Below are 20134 nucleotides of genomic sequence, written 5' to 3' on the forward strand. Positions count from 1 at the left end.
AAAGAAATCATCTATCTAGTCCAGCAGTTTACAAATTACTCTGAACAAATGAAGGAATGCTTTCTCTTGAATCAGAGCTGTTTCCCTTTGTTTCAGAGAGCAAGTATTATTTCTTTGAAACCAAATGCCACTGAGAGTATGTATGCATTTGTTTGTTTGCATTAAATCACCAAGCTGATCCAACAAGAAAACCTTATTGACATCTTTTCATTTATTTATTCATTCAGTCTGGCCCCACACATGCCAGAGTTTCTGCCAATCAGTGAAGAAGAAGAAAAGGACGTGGCCTCTGGCTCATGAAGCACATGTTCCAGTCAGGCAGGCAGACACACAAGGACAACCACATCCAATAGGAGTATGGCTACAGCAGAAGTTTGCAGGGAACTACAAGGACATGGTGGAGAGGAATTAAGACAAGCTTTTGGAATGGAGGTCACCTAGAGCAGGGACTCAGAAATGCGATGAGAAAAGTAGGATAATTCCTAGGCAAAAGCAACAACAAATGCTAGCAAGAGAGAAAATGAAGAGCTCAGAATGGGGAATAATTGATATGGCTAGACGGTGAGATTCATTGCATGTGATAGGTACTCAATAAATAGCTGGCTAGTTGATTAACTAATTACTAAACTGGAGGAAACAGACGATAAAAGTCAGTTCATGAAGGGGCTCACAGGCTGACTCAAAGAATTCAATTTTATTTTCTAAAGTAGGAGTTGAAAAAAACAAATGTCTAAGGGGATTTTGTAGGAAATGTAAGTAAAGTGGATCAGGTGTAAAAAAAAAATAGTAATTACAGGGACTATACACGAGGTACTTGCCTCATTCAGGTACCAGATAAGGTACTGTCAGCACACAGACGTCTAATGTATCATCCCTGCCCTTAGGCTGCAAACATAAATAAGTACTCACTATACAATGTGATGATTGCCCCCACTCACATACCAAATACAACAGGATAATTGAGGACAGCCTTGCTTAATTCTATCAGATAGGCATTACTGATGAGGTTGTATGTGAGACAACCTGAGGAATGAGTAGGAGCTCATTCTACTTCTAGCTACACACCCTTCAATCCAATCAGGCTGGTCTCCTCACTGTCCATTACTACCCTACACCCTGTTTTGTCCTCTCTCAAGTCTTTGACTCTGCCTGGTATTCCCTGTCTCCCTTCTTTACCTAACCAATTCCCAACCAAGTCTTAAAGGCCCAATGCTCACCTTCTCATATGCATAAAATCCATGAAGACGTCCCTGGTATCAAATGTTAATTGAGAATGTACCAGAAGCAAGACACTATTGGGAGGCTGAAAGACACTAGGACACAACAGAGTGTAGAAATGCTCAGGAAGGAGTGTCTTATTACCATGTGTGGTGAGAAGTTTACTAGTCCGGGACTCAAGGATTCACTGGCTCTGTGATTATAGGCAGATCTTTGAGCCTTTGTTTTCCTCAGTAGTCTTAGCTCTAGAATAGAAGCCTATGCTCATGATCATCTTGGTCTCTTTCAGTTCTAAAATTGTAAAAATGATTTTGTGAAGAAATTTGATTTTTTTTTTTAGGCTTCTGGTAGGATTTCCACATATGCTTTCAAATGTAATGTGATGAGTGGAAATCACTAATCAATGGTAGCAATACTGAAGAGTGTCTTCCATGTACCATTATAAATGCCATATAATTCCTACCCTGGATTGAGGAAATTGCATAGGTCACAGGTTAAATCCAATAAGGTTGGCTGTTGTGTTCCCCCATTACTACTTTGGTTATCACCTTTTACTTTAAGCTAAGTCACTTGTGGTTCTTTCTCTGGACTCTTACAATTTCATGGCAGTGAGAAAATAGAAGGCAGGTTCAGGATCAGATTACAGATTCTGAATTTTAAATCACAGAAACACTGCCTATGGAAAACAACATACATGAATTAGGGAAGCGAGGAGAGTATACCAAAATAATAACTGAAAATGAGTTGTTTTTATATTATTTTAGTTACATAAATCACTGAGAAGGAATTGTTTGCATTTTACCTGCTTTTAAAATTCATACTAGTTTGCCTCCTTCCAACCTGCTAGATTAGTTGTACTTTTGGTTATAAGCAGAAGAACCAATTCTGGTTAGGTTTAAGCAAAAAACAAATCTACTGAAAGTAACCAGGGTAGCTCATGAACTCCAAGTAAAAGTCAAAAATGGGGAAGGACAAGATCAACTCCAGTGACCTCAGCAGTGGGACTTGACTGACCCTCTTACTACAGAATTTCCTTTATCTGATTTTATCTCCTGTGACTTCCAGTTAGTATTTTCCTCCCACTCATTTTAATTCCTAGGAGAAAGCGTCCTTTGGACACAATTTAGGTCAAATGTCCTCCTCAGGCACAATCAACTATGATAAATAACATTTGTTATTATAAGACTAACATATTACAAACATGGCCACCAGAGAACCAGACTCAGGACAAATCAGTTCTAGAGAAGGGGCAAATGTGGGACTCTAGGAAGCTACCTCACAAGACGTCTGCCTATTGCACATTGCTTTTTTAACCATTCTTCCCTCTCTCCCTACCATTACCAGTATCTATATATCATTGTATAAAATTATTCCTAAAGTGGGTTCAAAATATTATGCTAGACGTATATATTTTATATAAAGTTAAAGAAAGGGCAAAAAAATGGTCTGCTGTTACTCTGCAGATTAAAATGTATACAATTTGACTATGTGTACTATATACAGTCATCCAAAATTAACTAAAATATTCCATAGACACTAGCCATTAGGTATGCTCTGTCAAAGTGTAACTTTTACTCTGACAACCAGAGGACATTTTCTCTTGATTACTAAAGACATCAGGAGCCCAGAAATAAATCCATGCATACAGTCAATTTTATGATGAAGAAACCAAGAGTATACAATGGGGAAAGGATAGTCTCTTCAATAAATGGTGTTGGAAAAACTAGACAGCCACATATACAAAAAAAATAAAATAAACTAGACTTCTATCTTACACCATACCCAAAAATGAACTCAAAATGGATTAAAGACTTGAATGTAAAATCTGAAACTATAAAAACTCCTAAAAGGAAACATTGGTAGTACGTTCCTTGACATGGGTCTTGGTAATGATATTTTGGATCCAGCCTCAAAAGCAAAGGCAACAAAAGCACAAACAAGTGGGACTGTGTCGAACTAAAAACCTTCTGCACAGCAAAAGAAATTATCAATAAAATGAAAATCCAACCTACTGAATGGGAGAAAATATTTGGAAATCATGTGGGATCTAATAAGAGGTTTATATCCAAAATATATAAAGAACTCATACCATTCAATAACAACAACAAAAATCCAATTAAAAATTGGGAAGAAGGAGATGCCTGGGTGGCTCAGCCATTGAGCATCTGCCTTTCCCTCAGGGCGTGATCCTGGGGTCTTGGGAGTCAGTCCCACATCAGGTTCCCCACCCCCACTCCCGTGTGGAACCTGCTTCTCCCTCTGCCTATGTCTCTGCCTCTCTCTGTGTCTTTCATGAATAAATAAATAAAATCTTTTTTTTTAAATGGGGCAGAGGATGTGAATAGATATTTTTCCAAAGAAGACATACAGATGGCCAACAGGCATATGCAAAAATACTCAACTGTCACTAATCTGCAGAGAAATGAAAATGAAAATCACAATGAGTGCAGGGGCTTGAGAGAATGGGTTAAGTAAGTGATAGGAATTAAGGACTGCACATTATTTTTTAAAAAAGATAAGAAACAAGTGTTGGTGAGGATGTGGAGAAAAGGGAATTCTCATGCAGTGCTGATGGGAATGAAAATTGGTGCAGCCACTGTAGAAAACAGTATGGAGGTCCCTAAAAAAATTAAAAATAAAATTACCAAGTAATCCAAAAATTCCACTTCTGGGTACTTATCCCCCCCAAAAAAAAAACAGTAATTCAAAAACATATAAGCACTCCCATGTTCACTCTGCCATTATTTACAATAGCCAAGATTTGAAAACAACCTGGATGTCTATCAATAGATGAATGAATAAAAGTGTGTGTGTATGTACACACACATACATACACACATATATAAAACAGAATATTATGCAGCCATTAAAAATTAAATCTTAAAAAAAATAAAATAAAATAAATTAAATCTTGCCATTTGTGATAACATGGATGGGCCTAGAAGGCATTATGCTAAGTGAAATAAGTCAGAAAAAGACAAATATCATATAATCTCCCTTATATATGGAATTTTAAAAAAGAAAGCTCATAGATACAAAGAACAGATTGGTGGTAGCCAGAAGTGGGGGTGAGCAAAATGAGTAAAGGGAGTCAGAACAACCTTCTAGTTATAAAACAAATTGCTCATGAGAATATAATGTACAGCATGGCAACTATCGTTAATAATTCTGTATTGCATATTTGAAAGTTGCTAAGAAAGTAAACCTTAAAAGTCCTCATCACATGAACAAAAATTCTGGAACTATATATGGGGACAGATTTTAACTAGATTTATTGTGGTGATTATTTTCTCAATATATATGTCAAATAATTACATTGCACACCTGAAGCTAATATAATGTAATATATAAATTATACCTCAACCTAAAACTTTTTTAAAGAAAATATTCATTTACTGTAAGTAAAATCTAGACATTTATCAATACCAAATAGTCACAAAATAAAGAATATATATCTATATACTGAACGCTCTTTTCAACTTGTGGACAGAAGTTCTTCTTGGACAGTATCATCAACCAAAATCATTAATATGAAACAAACCAGATTATCTTCCTATGCTCACTTTGAAATTACAACTATCAATTTTTCCCAGTCTTGGAAATATTCCAAAACCGGAGAAATAATGAGATGGTCTTCAAATCAAATTGCACAATTCTAATGATGAACAACCCTGTAAACTGGTCTAAATTTTGGTATTTGGCTATCAAAAAAAACAAGTTTCCCGATAACTTTACAGGTCTTCAGGTGTGCAAGTCTAACACGCCTACTATTGTATCATATGGGATAAAACTGCACCCTGAATTGTATTTAAAAAAAAAAAAACAACACTCAACAACTTCAATTATCTGCCAACGATAAGGCGAATGAGCTTAAGGGCAGTGTTCTATCTTCCCACTCTCTGAATCGACTGTCATCCCTTAAGGCGCCAGTTATTCTAGAAAACAATCTATAACCTATTAGAAGCAGCCCGAGCCAGTGAAGACTACAAGTCCCATGATGCAAAGCAGGCGCCCGGACCAATGCCGGCTATAGTCCCTCCTCCGAGCTGTAATCCACTGATCACCTGTGCGGCAAACTGGGCGTCTTGACCTCCATTTCTCAAAGTTAGTTTATAAAAATAAAGCTAGGGCGGAGAAGGTAGAATTCTTACCACATAACTAGGCCCAACCCAGCTGCCAAACAGCCGGGGCCGCACAACTCCGGACAGCGTCGCGGGGCGGGGAGTGGGTGGGTGTGTGGTGGGAGGTGTCATGGCGGGGGGGTGGGGCGGGGGGGGGAAAGCGGCTTGGCGTGACGTCACTTCCGGGAGGGGCGGCGCGGCGTGGCCCCACCCTCCACCTCTCCGGGATCCGGGGCCGGGCGGCGGGAGGCTGGGAGCGGCCGCTTTCGGGCGGAAGGTCACGTGAGGCTTCTTGGCCCCCGGTGGGTGGAGACGGAGAACTGCTGATGCGGAGGGTCCACTTCAACCGTCCCCGAGAAGTGCGCTCGAACGGGATCGCCGAGTGGGCTGAGGTAGGGACGAGGCGGCGGCCGCTGCCCCGGGCGCTCCTGCGAGTGACACCTGCGCCCGCGGGGCTGGCGGGCGGCGGGCGGCCTCCCTCGGAGGGTCGAGGGGCCCCGCGGGAGCCTCCGAGGCCGCCGCAGACCCCGCCGAGCGTGTGGGAGGCGCCGGCCTCGCACGGGCGGCGGAGATGCGACCGTCCCGGGGGTGAGGTGGGGCCGGGAGCAGGGGGTCCCCTTCACCTCCGGGGGCCGAGGACCCGTGGCCCGCCCTGACACCCACCGGGCCGTCCCGGGGTCGGGCTGCGCCTCGGTTTCTACCGCGTCGCTGAGGCTTGGGGCCGCCTCACCTGCCCGAGGCTCTCCACGTAGGACTGGGATGCAGGTCCTCGGGGCATCTCCACCTTGAGGCAAAAGCGAGGACGCTGTCAGTGAAGCCGACACGTTTCCGCGAAGTTTGGGGAGCGCTCACTTCTTTGCACGCCACTCACTGTGTTGATCCGCGTCCTCTCTTCCCGGCCCTGCGGCCTCAGGTAGTTGGGTGGCAAGGGGCACGGCCGTCCCGCAGGCCGCGAAGAGGCTAAAGTCTCAGACCTTTTATTTACTTCTTTTTTTGTGGGGGGGGGGGGCATCCAGCAGAATCGAGGAGCAGTGAATCAGCGCTTCAAGTTTCTTGAATCTGTGATAATGAGGAAGGTTGCCCAGAGCCACGTGCTGGGTTAAAAAAAAAAAAACCATCCTGCTTCAGCGTCTTTGCAAGTCCCGGTAGTAGCAGCTCCCTTCTGACCTCTCAGCCCTAGAATCGCCTAGATGTCACTAAGTGAGCCGGACCCCTTGTTTCATGTGTCGTTTCACACGTCTGTAGTCATTACAGTGTCTTCATCTGTTACTTAACAACTGAGTGGTAAACCTTTTCCTATGTTGCACAATTATGAGATTATTCCGAGACAGATTAGTCCTTTTAGACAACAGATTACTGGGCATGAGTCATCAAGGTTTGTTAAGTTACCCTCAGTTTCTGGCATAGCAGGATTACTGATGACCTGGAAACTATGAAGAACATTTTAACTTTTCAACTGTTTCGTCCTGTTGGATGTAAGTTTAAGGTTCACTGGGTCTGATCTGATTAATTGAATTTGACCAAGTTGGTTTTGTTTTTTGTTTTTTTTTTTTTCAAATACGTTTGATTCTAGGTTTAGTAGACTGTTACCTTAAGAGCAGTTGTTACTTCCCTGTGGTTCACTGTTAGAACTCTAGGTAATTCTTTAGAGTCTCACTAATCAATTTAAAAGGAAATGTGAACTGTTAGTACTCTAATTCTTTAGAATCTCACTAATTAAATTAAAAGGAAATGGGAATAATTCCCCTCCCTTTCTATTCTTCCCTCCTTCCCTCTTCTTACTGTATGTGGGAACTGTCAGGACCATAAGCAGACAATGCAGCTTCAGAAAGGTCTTTACCACTCTTCCTGTTTCTGACTCTTTTGTGTAGGTGAGATCAGGCTAAAATGAACGTTGCAGAAATCTATCACAAGGCAATAAAGTGGAGATTTGAAAAGATGAACGTGTAATGTGAAGGTCAAGAAAAAGAGTGTGGAGTAGTTCTGCTCTCTTTACCTTGCAAATGATATCTTGGGATTAAATGAAGAAGTTTGGGGTGTGTTTTCATTCCACATGAAGTCATGGAGTGTCACAGAATCAAAAGAAATGGATGTGAACATTCTGAGGTGTTTTGGTTTGGTTTGGTAATGCTCCAAATTAAAGACTAACCTCTCAATATGTTCTTCTCCTTTTTAGATAGTGAATTCCTAAGAAGAAAATAATGGATTTCATATTAGTTGTTCTCTAAGTGTTTGGACTCAGCAGCGTGCGGGTCTGTTGCAAAGGCTAAAAGAAGATGGCAACTCCCTATGTCCCAGTTCCTATGCCCATAGGGAACTCTGCTTCCAGTTTTACGACCAGCAGAAACCAAAGAAGTTCTTCTTTTGGGAGCATCTCAACAAGCTCAAACTCTTCCAAAGGCCAGTTAGAGGACTCAAATATGGGTAATTTTAAACAGACAAGTGCACCTGATCAAACGGATAGTGCTTCGTCTGTCTGTAGCAGCCCCCTCATTAGGACTAAATTCACAGGTGCAGACTCTTCCATTGAGTATACCACCAGACCAAGAGAAAGCGAAGAGCAAAATCCTGACACAGTGTATGTGGAAGATAGACCTTCTACACCTACTATCCTGGGTTATGAAGTGATGGAAGAAAGAGCTAAGTTTACTGTGAGTATTGATTGTTACTGGACATCAGTAGAAAGTGAAAAATGGACTAACTCTGTGTGCTCTACCTGGATTAAATCGTTACCTGTGCTTATAATTTCTTGAACATAAAATTCGAGTCGTTTTTACACCTCTAAGTACCGTCGTGCTATAGTAAACTTTTACTTGAATGAATTTTCACAAACCAGGCACATCTGTGAGCCTAGCACTCACAGATCAAGAAACAGAGTATTACTAGCATCCGAAAAGCAACCCCTCTCCATGCTCTCTGTCAATGAATACCCACTTTCCTGATAGCCTACATTAATTTTGCCTATTTTTCTGCTTTATGTGAGTGGAATTACAGAGTATGTACTCTTTGGGGTGTGGTCTCTTCAGTATTGTGTTTGTAAGATCCATCCTTCATCTTGTAATTGTTGGTAGCTCATTTTTATTACTGATAGTATTCCTTTATGTGAGTATACTACAGTTTATCCATTGTACTGTTGAAGAGCATTCAGATAATTTCCAGTTGGGGGCTCTTACAAATGCTACTGCTATGAGCCTTTTAGTACTTATCACTTATTAAACACGTTAACCCATTCCTGTTTGGGATCTGCCTAGGAGTGAAATCGCTAGATCATATGCCTAGCTTTAAAAGCTACTGATAAACAATGTGCCTGAGTGGTTGTACTAGTTCATACTCCTATAAGCAGAATATGAGAGTTGCAGTTACTCCACACCTTCCCAACATGTGGTATTTTTTCATCATTTTTACTTTAGCTATTCTGATGGGTAGAGTAATATCACATATGTGGTCTTATTTTGCATTTTTAATGAGTAATTAAATTGAAGACTTATTCGGCCATTGGACATTCTCTTTTGTGAAAGGTCTGTTCAGGACCTTTATTCATTTTTCTTTGGAGAAAGTTTTTTTCCACATTGATTTATAGTTTTCTATGCATTTTGGACCAAAGTTCTTTGTCAGAGCATACATTGTAACTGTTTTGTCTCTGTAGCTTGCCTTTTCACTTTCTTAATGCATTAGATTTATTTATCTTATTTATTTATCTAAGTTCATAGTTTTAATATAGTCCAGTTTTTTTCTCTTGTGGTTAGCACTTTTTAAAATTTGCCTACGCCCACCTGTATTTTCTTCTACAACCTTCATTGTTGGACCTTTCACATTTAGATCTGTAAACTATCTGGAATTGATTTTTTGTCCAACCTGTGAGACAAGGGTCAAAATACTTTTTTCTTCCCTCCATATGATATGTTGTTTGATGTTCTTGACATCTTGTTCTGTTTTCTGTTTGTTCATTGTTAATTTATATATTTTGGTCTTAGATATTAATGTGTATTTGTGTATCCAGAGACCTTGCTAAATACACTTATAATTGAAATAGTTCTTCCTCTTGGGTTTTCTTGATGTAAACTTTTTATATTTACTTCAACATTTCATGCTGAAAGCCTGTAATAGTATAGAAGGACCTCTGGAAAAAAGTTTTTGAGATCATTTTTTGTTGCTGTTGTTAGGGAAATGTTTAATTTTTAAAAAGCTTTTTATCTGAGTGTAGTTGACACAGTATTTGTTTCAGATTACAACATAGTGATTTTAATTCTCCATACTTTATGCCATGCTCACCATAAGTGTAGCTACCCTTTGTCACCACATAATACTACTGCAGTATCATTGACTATTTTCCCTATGCTGTATCTTTTTTTCCCATGACTTATTCATCCATAACCGGAGACCTGTATCTCCCACTCTCCTTCACACATTTTGTACTTTCTTCTACCCCCTTTTCTCTAATAGCTGCCAGCTTGTTCTCAGTACTTACAGATCAGATTCTGCTTTTTGTTTATCTTATTTGTTTTTTAGATTCCTCGTATAAGTAAAATCATATGCTATTTGTCTTTCTCAGTCTGCCTTATTTCACTTAGCATAACACCCTCTGGGTTCATCCATGTTGTTGCAAATGGCAAGATCTAATCCATTTTTTGTGACTGCAATATTCCTAAGTGGATCTTCTTTATCCATTCGTCTATCGGTGGACACTTAGGCTGGTTCCTTATCTTGGCTATTGTAAATAATGCTTCAGTAGACCTACGGGTGCAAATATCTTTTTAAATTACTGTTTTTATTTTCTTTGGGTAAATACCCAGTAGTAGAATGAATCATATGATAATTCTATTTTTATTTTTTTAAGAAATTCCGTACTGTTTTCCACAGTGGCTGTACCAATTTACATTCCCACTCACAGTGTATAGGGGTTCCTTTTTTTCTATATCTTTAGTAACACTTATTTCTTACCTTTTTTATTTTAGCCACTCTGACAGATATAAGGTGATATCTCATTCTGGTTTTCATTTCATTCTGGTTAGTGATGTTAAACATCTTCTCATGTGTCCATTTGCCATCTGTATGTCTTTGGAAAAATGTCTACTCAGGTCTTCTGCCCATTTTTAGTTTGTGGGTTTTCTTGGTGTGGAGCTATGTAAGTTCTTTATATATTTTGGTTATTAATCTCTTATCAGATCATTTGCAAATATCTTCTCACATTCAGTAGGTTGCCTTTTAGTTTGATGATTTCCTTTGCTTTGCAAAAACTTTTTATTTTTATGTAGTCCCAGTAGTTTATTTTAGCTTTTATTTCCCTAGCCTCAGGAGACATATCTAGAAAAATTGCTAAGGCTAATATCAGAAAAATTATTGTGTGTGTGTGTGTGTTTTATGGTTTCAGGTCTCACATTTAGGTCTTTAATCCATTTTGAGTTAATTTTTGTGTAAGGTGTTAGAAAGTGATCCAGTTTCATTCTTTTAAATATTGCTGTCCAGTTTTCCCAGCACCATTTATTGAAGAGATCTTTTTCCCATGGTATGTTCTTGCCTCCTTTGTCATAGATTAATTGACTATATAAGCACGGGTTTATTTCTCAGCTCTCTACTCTGTTCCATTGATTTATGTGTCTATTTTTGTGCCAGTACCATTTGTTTTGATTAGTACAGCTTTGTAGTATATGTTGAAATCTGGAATTGTGATACCTCCAGCTTTGTTCTTTCTCAAAAGTGCTTTAGCCATACAGGGTCTTTTGTGGTTCCAAACAAATTTTATATTTGGTTTAGTTCTTTGGAAAATGTTACTGGTATTTTTGAAAGGGATTGCATTGAATCTCTAGATTTCTTTGGGTAGTAAGGACGTTTTAACACTGTTCTTCTAATCTGTGATCATATCTTTCCATTTATTTGTGTTCAATTTCTTTCATCAGTGTTTTATAGTTTTCAAAGTACAAGCCTTTTACTTCCTTGTTAAGTTTATTCCCAGTTATTTTATTCTGTTGGCACAATTATAAATAGAATTGTTTTCTTAATTTCTCTTTCTACTACTTTATTACTAGTGCATAAAAACACAACCAAAAAAAAAAACAACCACAACCAGTTTCTGTATATTAATATTGTATCCTGCCACTTTACAGGATTCATCTATTACTTCTAGTAGTAATTTTGGTGGAATCTTTAAGGTTTTCTGCATACTATATCATGTCATCTCCGTATAGTGACAGTTTAGCTTCTTCCTTACCATTATGGATGCCTTTTGTTTCTTTTTCTTGTCCAATTGCTGTGGCTAGGACTTCCAGTACTATGTTGAATTAAAGTGACAGGAGTAGATATTCTTGTCTTGTTCCTGATCTTAGAAGAAAATCTCTCAGCTTTTCACCATTGAGTATAATGTTAGGTGGGTTTTTCAGATATGGCCTTTATTATATTGAGGTATTTTTTTTAAATCTATTTTGTTGAGAATTTTTATCATGAATAGATCTTGAATTTTATCATATAGCTTTTTCTGCATCTATTGAAGTGACCATATGACTTTTATCCTTTGTGTTGTTGATGTAGTATATCATGTTGATTGATTTGCTGATTTGCAGATGTTGAACCATTCTTGAACCATTGCTGAACCGTAAATCTCACTTGATTATGGTGGATGATCCTTGTAATATATTGTTGAATGCAATTTGAGGATTTTTGCATTATGTCAATATTGAAATAATTTATGAAGAGAGACAGTCTTTAGAGTCAAATTATCATAAGACTGATGATGTGATGGGAAATTTGCATGAACCTTAATTTTTTTTAAACTTTTTTTTTTAAGATTTTACTTATTTTTTCATGAGAGACAGAGAGAGAGAGACGCAAGCGATGGAGAGACGCAGGCAGATGGAGAAGCAGGCTCCATGCAGGGAGCCTGACATGGGACTCGATCCCAGGTCTCCAGGATCACACCCTGGGCTGAGGCAGTGCTAAACCGCTGAGCCACCAGGGCTGCCCTGGACCTGACTTTTTGAAAATTATAATAAACTGGTGGCACATTTTCTTACATTGACCTAACTTATGCAAGATGAGTATTCACTGAAGTGATGTGTGTGAAAATACAAATTCATAGGCAAATTTAAGGCAGCGATACATAAAGTCTTTAAAAACACTGTAGAGGAAGAAGTAAATAACAGGTATGAAATGATTTCTATTCATTTATTCATTAATTCATTTTGAGGGTACCTGTTTTGTCATGCACTCTTCCAAGTAATAGTGGTACAGCTACTCGAATGAATGAATGAATGATAAATAAACTCCTTAAAATGTTGATATGTTATATGGTGCTAACTGCTATAAAGAGAAATAAAAGAGTGAAGGGGAATATTTTCTCCACAATTGGAGTTGCAACGTAAATAACATTGTCAGTCATGGTCTCACAGAAAAGACGTTAGGGCTAAGAGGTAGCTATGAGAATATCTCACCTTCCTGACAAGTGAGACAACTACAGAGGCCCTTGTGGCTGACAGAAGAAGCCATGGGGAGAGATGTAGGAACTGAAATAACAGGTAAAGATGAGGAGTGTGACCCACAGGTCAAGTAAAGCATGGAGGCCATTGTAAGGCCATTAGATTTTACTCTGCGCAAGATGGGAATCTTTGAAAAGGTTTTAAAAGATGATCTGTCATGTGATCTGACTTAATGTTTAAGGGCTCATCTGGCTACTGAGTTAAGACTAGATTTTGTGGAGGAAGAATGGAAACAGGAGGTATTAGGTTCTTGCAGTAATCTACAGAAGACATGATAGTGGCGTGGACAGGATGGTGGAAGAAGTCTTAAGAAGTGATCAGATTCTGGATATATTTTGAAGGTAGAACCTTGAGATGTGGGATAAAGAGAAATCAAAGATGTTCTCAAAGTTTACTGAAAAGTTCTAAAATAAGGACTATATAAAAAAGATAGCACAAAGTAGTGTATACTGAGGTTCCAGTAAAGTGCAGAAACCATAGCTGCTGTTAGAACATAGGAGAGGGAATAATCAGTAGTGTCTTTAAAGTTTTCATTGAAGGCACTACTTATACAAGTAGAAGCATAGGAAAGCTCTCTAGAGAAGATAAAACACAAAAATCTGTACTTTATCTTTCCTAGAGAAGTAGGATTGCTCAGGGGCCACTGTGGAGAAAAACTTGGGAGGATTCATTTTTTAAAATAGGAAAATAAAATCAAATATGGGTTATATGTAGATAAACCTTATTATTATATGAAGTTGGCTTTTATCATTGTATCAGTTATTCATACTCAAAAGTTTTGAAGTTTGTTCCAATTAGGAACTCCTAAAAAGAATGTTTCATTAGTATTCTCTTTGCAAGTATCTTAGGGACTTTCTGCAGACTTTAAAAGGTATCCAAATAATCTTCCTCATCTTTATATGTTACAAAGATAAATGATTTATTTTTACTTCAAAGCTAAAGGATTCATCCTTAACCTCTACTGATTCTCCCCCTTAAAAGCTGAAAGAGAAGTAAGGGAGAAACATCATATGGTAAGAATAATCTAGTCCTTAAATAATGAGTCTTCTCTACAGCGTCCAGTAAGACTAGGTGAGCCACAGAAGTGAGTCATATTTTTTAATTTAAAATTTCCTAGTAGCTATGTTTTAAAAAGTGAAGGAAGCAGATGAAATTATATTTAATAATATATTTTATTTAATTCAAAACCATTTTAATGAAGTGTTATACATCTTTTTTTTTTTTTCATTCTAAGTCTTTGAAATGTGGTATGTATTTTACATTCACAGCACTTGTCAGTTGGGACTTGTCACATTTCCAGTGTTCAGTAGCCACGTGTGGCTAGATTGCAGCTATCTTCAAGAAAAAAAAGTTACTCATTTTTAAGAGAGCTTCACCTGTTCAACAAATAGTTACTGAGTATTTCGTCTGTGCTGTGTTTTTAGTTTAGCCTAAAATACTGTACCAAAACTACCAGGAGATATTTCTCTGACTCTCTGTTATAAATAGTACTTCCTCATAATAAACTCTAAAATTATACTTTTGAAAAATGAAATCTAGTTGTCTTATTATATGCTTTTTAAAATACTGACATGCTTCAACCAAGTTTTTTTATTTAAAGCCTTAGGTAATTGTGCATAATTATAGAAGTGTAAACTTTTATCTAATATGAATATTTTTAGCTGCATTTCATCCTTAAAGATTAAAACAACATCCAATTTATTTGAAAACTCTGTATAATACTTATTGAATTTAGAAATTAAATTGATTGTGTAGGACAAGAGTGGCAATTTTTCACAGCTTTTTCAAGCATGGTTGAGTCATCAATTTTTTAATATTTTAGCATAAAATATATTTTGGAACTGATGAGTTCATTTATTAATAGTGTGTGCCAAAAAAGCATTTTGTCTTTAATTTGTCAGGCATGTTTCTTAAATAAATCTTGCTTTTGGTGCCTACATTGATTATTTGTATATTTGCTGATCCAAATGATTTCTGATATTTTTTACATACTAATTGTTATGACCTGGGTTGTCAAGTAAAAATTTTAAAAATATTTGGTTTGCTTTGAGTTTTAAATATCTTTATATACTTTTTTTTTCACCTCCCTCTATCTCTCTCTCTCTTGCCCTCTCTCTCTCTCTCCCTACATAGGTATATAAAATACTAGTAAAGAAAACTCCAGAAGAAAGCTGGGTAGTTTTCAGAAGATACACTGATTTCTCTAGACTTAATGATAAAGTAAGTACTTCAGTAAATCTAAAATAGATTTCTGGTTTTGAATTATTATCTATTCCTGACAGTTCTACTGTTAAATATCTGTGGGTTTTCCTCCTTGTTAGTTGAGTGAAGTCAAATTTTGCTAGTTCCTAAGAAAATTAATTATTTCATTTTAATAGCCTAAAGGACCATCTCTATACATAACTTCCTTTTTTGGAAATAAAAAAATTATTTTTAGTATAAAAATGTGAAAACCTTAAAATTACTAACAGAAATACAAATGATTATATAATCATGAATTTGAAAAAGATCTATATTTCTCCCTCTCCCGCTGTGATCTCTCTCACCTTCACTCTCTCTCAAATAAAATTGTCAGGGAAAAAAAAGCGGGGGACACCTGGGTGGTTCAGTCCGTTAGGTGTCTGCCTTCTGCTCAGGCCATGATCTCAGGGTCCTGGGATTGAGCCCCCCATCAGGCTCTCCTCTCAGCAGCAAGTCTGCTTCTCAATCTCCCTCTGATCTCTCTCTAGCTTTTACTATCTCTCAAAAAAATATCTTTTAAAAATAATAATAATAAAGAAAAAGATATATAAAGATCCCCTAAATCATATAAAAGAATGAACAAAAAAAAAAATTCTAACATCTTGTGTTAGTTTTCTATTGTTGTTTAACAAATTACTACAAACTCTATGACCTAAAATGTACCTGTTTATTATCATGATTTAGGTGGACTCAGCTAGGTGTGCCATGTAAGGTCAGACAAGGTCAAAATCAAGCTGTTGACTAAACTGGGCTCTTCTCCAGAGGCTCTAAGAAAGTATTGGCTTTCGGGCTCATTCAGGTTGTTGGCAGAGTTTAATTTCTTGTAGTTGTAAGACGAAAGTCTTCATTTCCTTGCTGGTTGTCAGCCAGAGATTGTTCTTAGTTTATAGAGTACGGTCCAGTCTTTGCACATGGCCCCTCCACCTTCAAAGTCAGTTATAGCAGGTCAAGTCCTTTTTGTGCTTTGAATTTCTCTGACTTTTCTCTTCTTCCACCAGCCAAAAAGAAAGCTCATGATAAGATTAGGTTCACCCAGATAATCTCCCTATCTTAAGGCCAATTGAAAAGTAACCGTAATTACATCTTCATAATCTGTTTTATTATGTAATGTAACAAAATCACGGAAGCAACACTAGGGACAAAGATCATGGGGCTATCTAGAATTCTGTTTTCTGCATATATGAAACAGAATAATAATAATAATAAAAACCCTCAATATATAAAAACTCTTAAAACTAAATTACAGAGTAAACCCCAAAGTAGAAAATATTATAAATGATGTGAACAAGGCAACCACAGAAGATATATAAATGGCCAATAAATTTGGAAAACATTTGATATCATGAGTACTCAAAAGAAAATAAACAATTTTTCTCATCAAGTTAACAGACATTTAAGTGGTATTTATTTAAGTGGTATTACCCATTGTTGGAAATATGAATCTTCCTAGGGGACACACCTTCCTAAAGTTGTGTATAATTTTGACAAAATAATCACATTTCTGGGATTTATCCAATATAAGAAATGATGGACAGAGACAATATTTAGCTCCAAGGATACTGTTCACTGTGTTTAATTCATTAATTTTCATTTTCTGTGTTTTAATCTGTTTTTAATAGTTAAAAATTAGAACCAACCTGAATTTCCACTAGAGAATTGATTGAGTAAATTGCACTAAGAATGTAATAGAGAAAGAGCTGAAATGTGTCCACAGAGCTAGAGGGAAATCAATTGAGGCAGGTAAGGGTAGTGGTATTTTAGAAACCAGAGCATTTCTCAAAAAAAAAAAAAAAAAAAAACAAGTGGTTTATGATGTTTCTGAGAAGCTAAGATGACCTTAGATGAGAAATTACTCCCTAATTTTTACAGGTGTTTAGTAGAGGAAACTTTACTGGTCCTGTTCTCTCCCATCTTCCACCTTTACCCTCAAAACTCTAAAGTTAGTATATTCTTATAATTTTTAGTGGTAGGAAACCCCATTTATATGATTTTGCAGTTGCCTGGCTGCCAACAAGTTTTTGCCATTCTGAAAACCTCAGTTTTAGTGAAAGGTAAAATATAAAATGCTAAGCTATTTTATCTTTTATATAGGTATTATCAAGATGACTTTTAGTAGTGTGCCAAATACTTAAAAGTATTGTTGGTAACATATTTCCACCATTAAGTTGAACTTTATTTACTGTTCCTAAGTTCTTATTATGACATTGATGAATTAAAAACCTATAATTCTGTACTTCTATTGGTTTTTTTTTTAATAATTAAATAAGATCAAAATAATTCCTGAAGTTACCAGATACTTAAGTGGAATTCTTAATTTGTTTATGAAATTGTTAAAATATTTGTTCATAAAGACTAATTTCTAACAGTTTATGACTTATTTAATCCTTTATGACTTGCTATATTTCTTTTCAGGGCTCAACTATTATTTTAATGTTTAGATTTATCTTTATATTCATCTCTCCAGATTCGTCTTTATATTGCTATAATATTTATATTAGGCAAGCTGAGATTTAGATAACTCTTAAGCTTTTAAAGAAAGATGTTAGTAGGAATTTAATCTAAATTAGTAAATATCTCCTTGATATTCCAAATTGGGCATTTAAAATTAATAAGTATCTATGTCAGTGTTCTAGGTACCAGAAAGAACTCTACCCATGACCTGCTTTTACTTTGCAAGAATAAAAAAAAAATGTGTGTAAACATCAGGCCACAGTCTGAGAGAAAATATTTGTCATATGAATAACTGGCAAAGGAGTTATATCCAGAATATATTAAAGAACTCTTGCAACTTAATAATGAAAAGATAAATAACCCAATTTTTTTTAAGTGGAGGAGTTAGAAGATTTGAATAGATAATTCACCAAAGATATGCAGATCCAAAAAAGCCCACGAAAGAATAGTTAACATTATTTGTCAATGGAGAAATGCATATTAAAGCCACAGTGAAATACTACTACATACCCACCAGAATGGCTAACATTAAAAGAATGGAGAATGCCAAGTGTTGACAGGGATGTGGAGCAACTGTAACTCCTATGTATATACAACTGGTAAAAACCAACAAGTAAAATAATCAAGGTATAAAAAGCTTAGCTGAATTTAATTATTTTATTAAGCTTATTTCATCAACAAGTTCATGTAGTTAACAGAATATTTTTTATAGGATTGAAATGGTATAGTTGAACATTATATTTTCTTTTTTCTTCTTTTTCAGTTAAAAGAGATGTTTCCAGGCTTTCGATTGGCACTTCCACCAAAACGCTGGTTCAAAGATAATTACAATGCTGACTTTTTAGAAGATAGACAACTAGGATTACAAGCATTTCTTCAAAATTTAGTGGCTCACAAGGACATTGCTAACTGGTATGTAATAAACTGAAACAACTTGTTTAAAAAACAAATACAGGGCCAAAGTTATTCAAGCACAAAAACATAAGGTAGGAATATAATTTCTTGTCCTAATAAGGCACTACTTGGAATTTCCTTGCTTTTTATCAATAAGAATTTTACTCAGCATTTGATTTGTATTAACTTTTTTTTAAAAGTGAGCAAAGATAAAAATTTTGCTATGTAAAAGAAATTTTAGGGGCACCTGGGTGGCTCAGTTGGTTAAGCATCTGCCTTTAGCTCAGGTCATGATCTCCAGATCTTAGGATCAAGCCCCGTGTTGTCTCCCTGCTCAGCAGGGAGTCTGCTTGTAACTCTCCCTTTTCCTCCTTCTCCCCCCGCCCCCCCCCCCCAATAAATAAAGTCTTTAAAAAAAATTTTTAGGTTAAAAATTCAGTGTACCATATTCTCAAACCACCCAACTGTAAACTTGATTTTAGTATTTAGTATTTTAACAATCATTTAAACAAAGTGTCCTACATATTAGATTTTTTATTAATATAACCCTGTATAATTTTGAAGGTAATATTCGTATATTTCTCCAAAGTAATGTAAAAATGTGAGGTTGGGTTAATTTATATAGAGGGTAAAGTGTGAAAATAAAAAGCATTAAAGAGCAGGAGAAAGGATCTGTATGTTATTCTGCTTCTGAAAATATAAGAAGACTGCGTTATGATTTAATATCAGCCAGGTATCTTATTTTAGAATTTTCTTTTATCAGGTGAATTAGAACTATTTTGATAAAAGTAGAGAACATTTACAAGGCAGCAATAGCATGTTGCATAACTATTTGTATCTATAACTGTGTTTAGTAGTTTTTCACCTAAGGATGGAAAACAAGGCAACCAACTTGTCTTATTTTTTCTCCCCTTTTTTCTCAGTCTTTTTTTAATGTGTATATTACCTGATGTTATATATAACACACATGTTATATATATATACACCTTTTTTCTTAATGTGTGTTGCCGAAGCTTGATGGCTGCTACTTGAGTTCTCTGCCCATCCCCCCTCATTTTCCTCTATGAAAGGAACTAAGCTAGACCCCTTATCTCAATTCTATAGTCATTATGCAGTTGCCTCCTTGATATCTCCTTCAGGTATCTCAAACTGACATCAAACCCAGGTAAAAGCTACTCTCTAGACTTTTCCTAATGTTTAGCAGCATCATTTACCAAGAACCTGGGAGATGTCCTTGACACAACCCTCACCATCCTATCCCTTCCTTTATAGTTTAAATTCCAATCAAATTAGGCTTTCATATGAACAAAATAAGGGAGTTTATGAAATGCTACTTGGTGTGATAAAGATTGTAAAAGTAGCGGGAACTCAGAGAAGGGAAAGATTGGTCCTTTTCTCAGTGATCAAGCAATACTGGAAGTAGGAAGTAGGATTTTAGAACTTTGAAGGCTAAATTAAGATTATGGGTAATGACAACAAAGAAAAATTATCTTTACATGGCTAAGTAACTATTTGATATTAATTCGTTATAGATTTATAATTATAATCCTTTCACTTTCCTTTTTTACTATCCTTAACACTTCACAACGCAGTTACTTCTTAACATTCATGTTGGCTAAGAACTTGCCATTACACAATTGGCAGCTTTTAATATTATAATCTCTCTAACTGTAACAAAGCAGAAGTAGAAGAAAGTAAGAACTGAAAAGATACTGAGGATTATTGGTCTGAAAGTTTTAA

At 36.4% G+C, this 20134-nt stretch overlaps 1 protein-coding gene across 3 annotated transcripts in view; it reads left to right on the plus strand.

Moving 5' to 3' along the window:
- Positions 1-5567: 5567 nt before the first annotated feature.
- SNX16 (sorting nexin 16) overlaps positions 5568-20134 on the plus strand; it is a 39151-nt gene continuing 24584 nt past the window's right edge. The window contains exons 1-5 of one of the 3 annotated variants that reach the window (XM_055318223.1): positions 5568-5731; positions 6092-6252; positions 7516-7990; positions 14942-15028; positions 18264-18412. In XM_055318223.1, coding sequence (XP_055174198.1) covers positions 7616-7990; positions 14942-15028; positions 18264-18412 — 611 coding nt within the window. In that variant the 5' untranslated portion in view covers positions 5568-5731; positions 6092-6252; positions 7516-7615. The remainder of the gene's footprint in view (positions 5732-6091; positions 6253-7515; positions 7991-14941; positions 15029-18263; positions 18413-20134) is intronic. The other 2 variants (XM_055318225.1, XM_055318222.1) reach the window with 2 other exon arrangements.

This window comes from Nyctereutes procyonoides, unplaced genomic scaffold (genome assembly GCF_905146905.1).
Source record: "Nyctereutes procyonoides isolate TBG_1078 unplaced genomic scaffold, NYPRO_anot_genome, whole genome shotgun sequence".
NCBI lineage: Eukaryota > Metazoa > Chordata > Mammalia > Carnivora > Canidae > Nyctereutes > Nyctereutes procyonoides.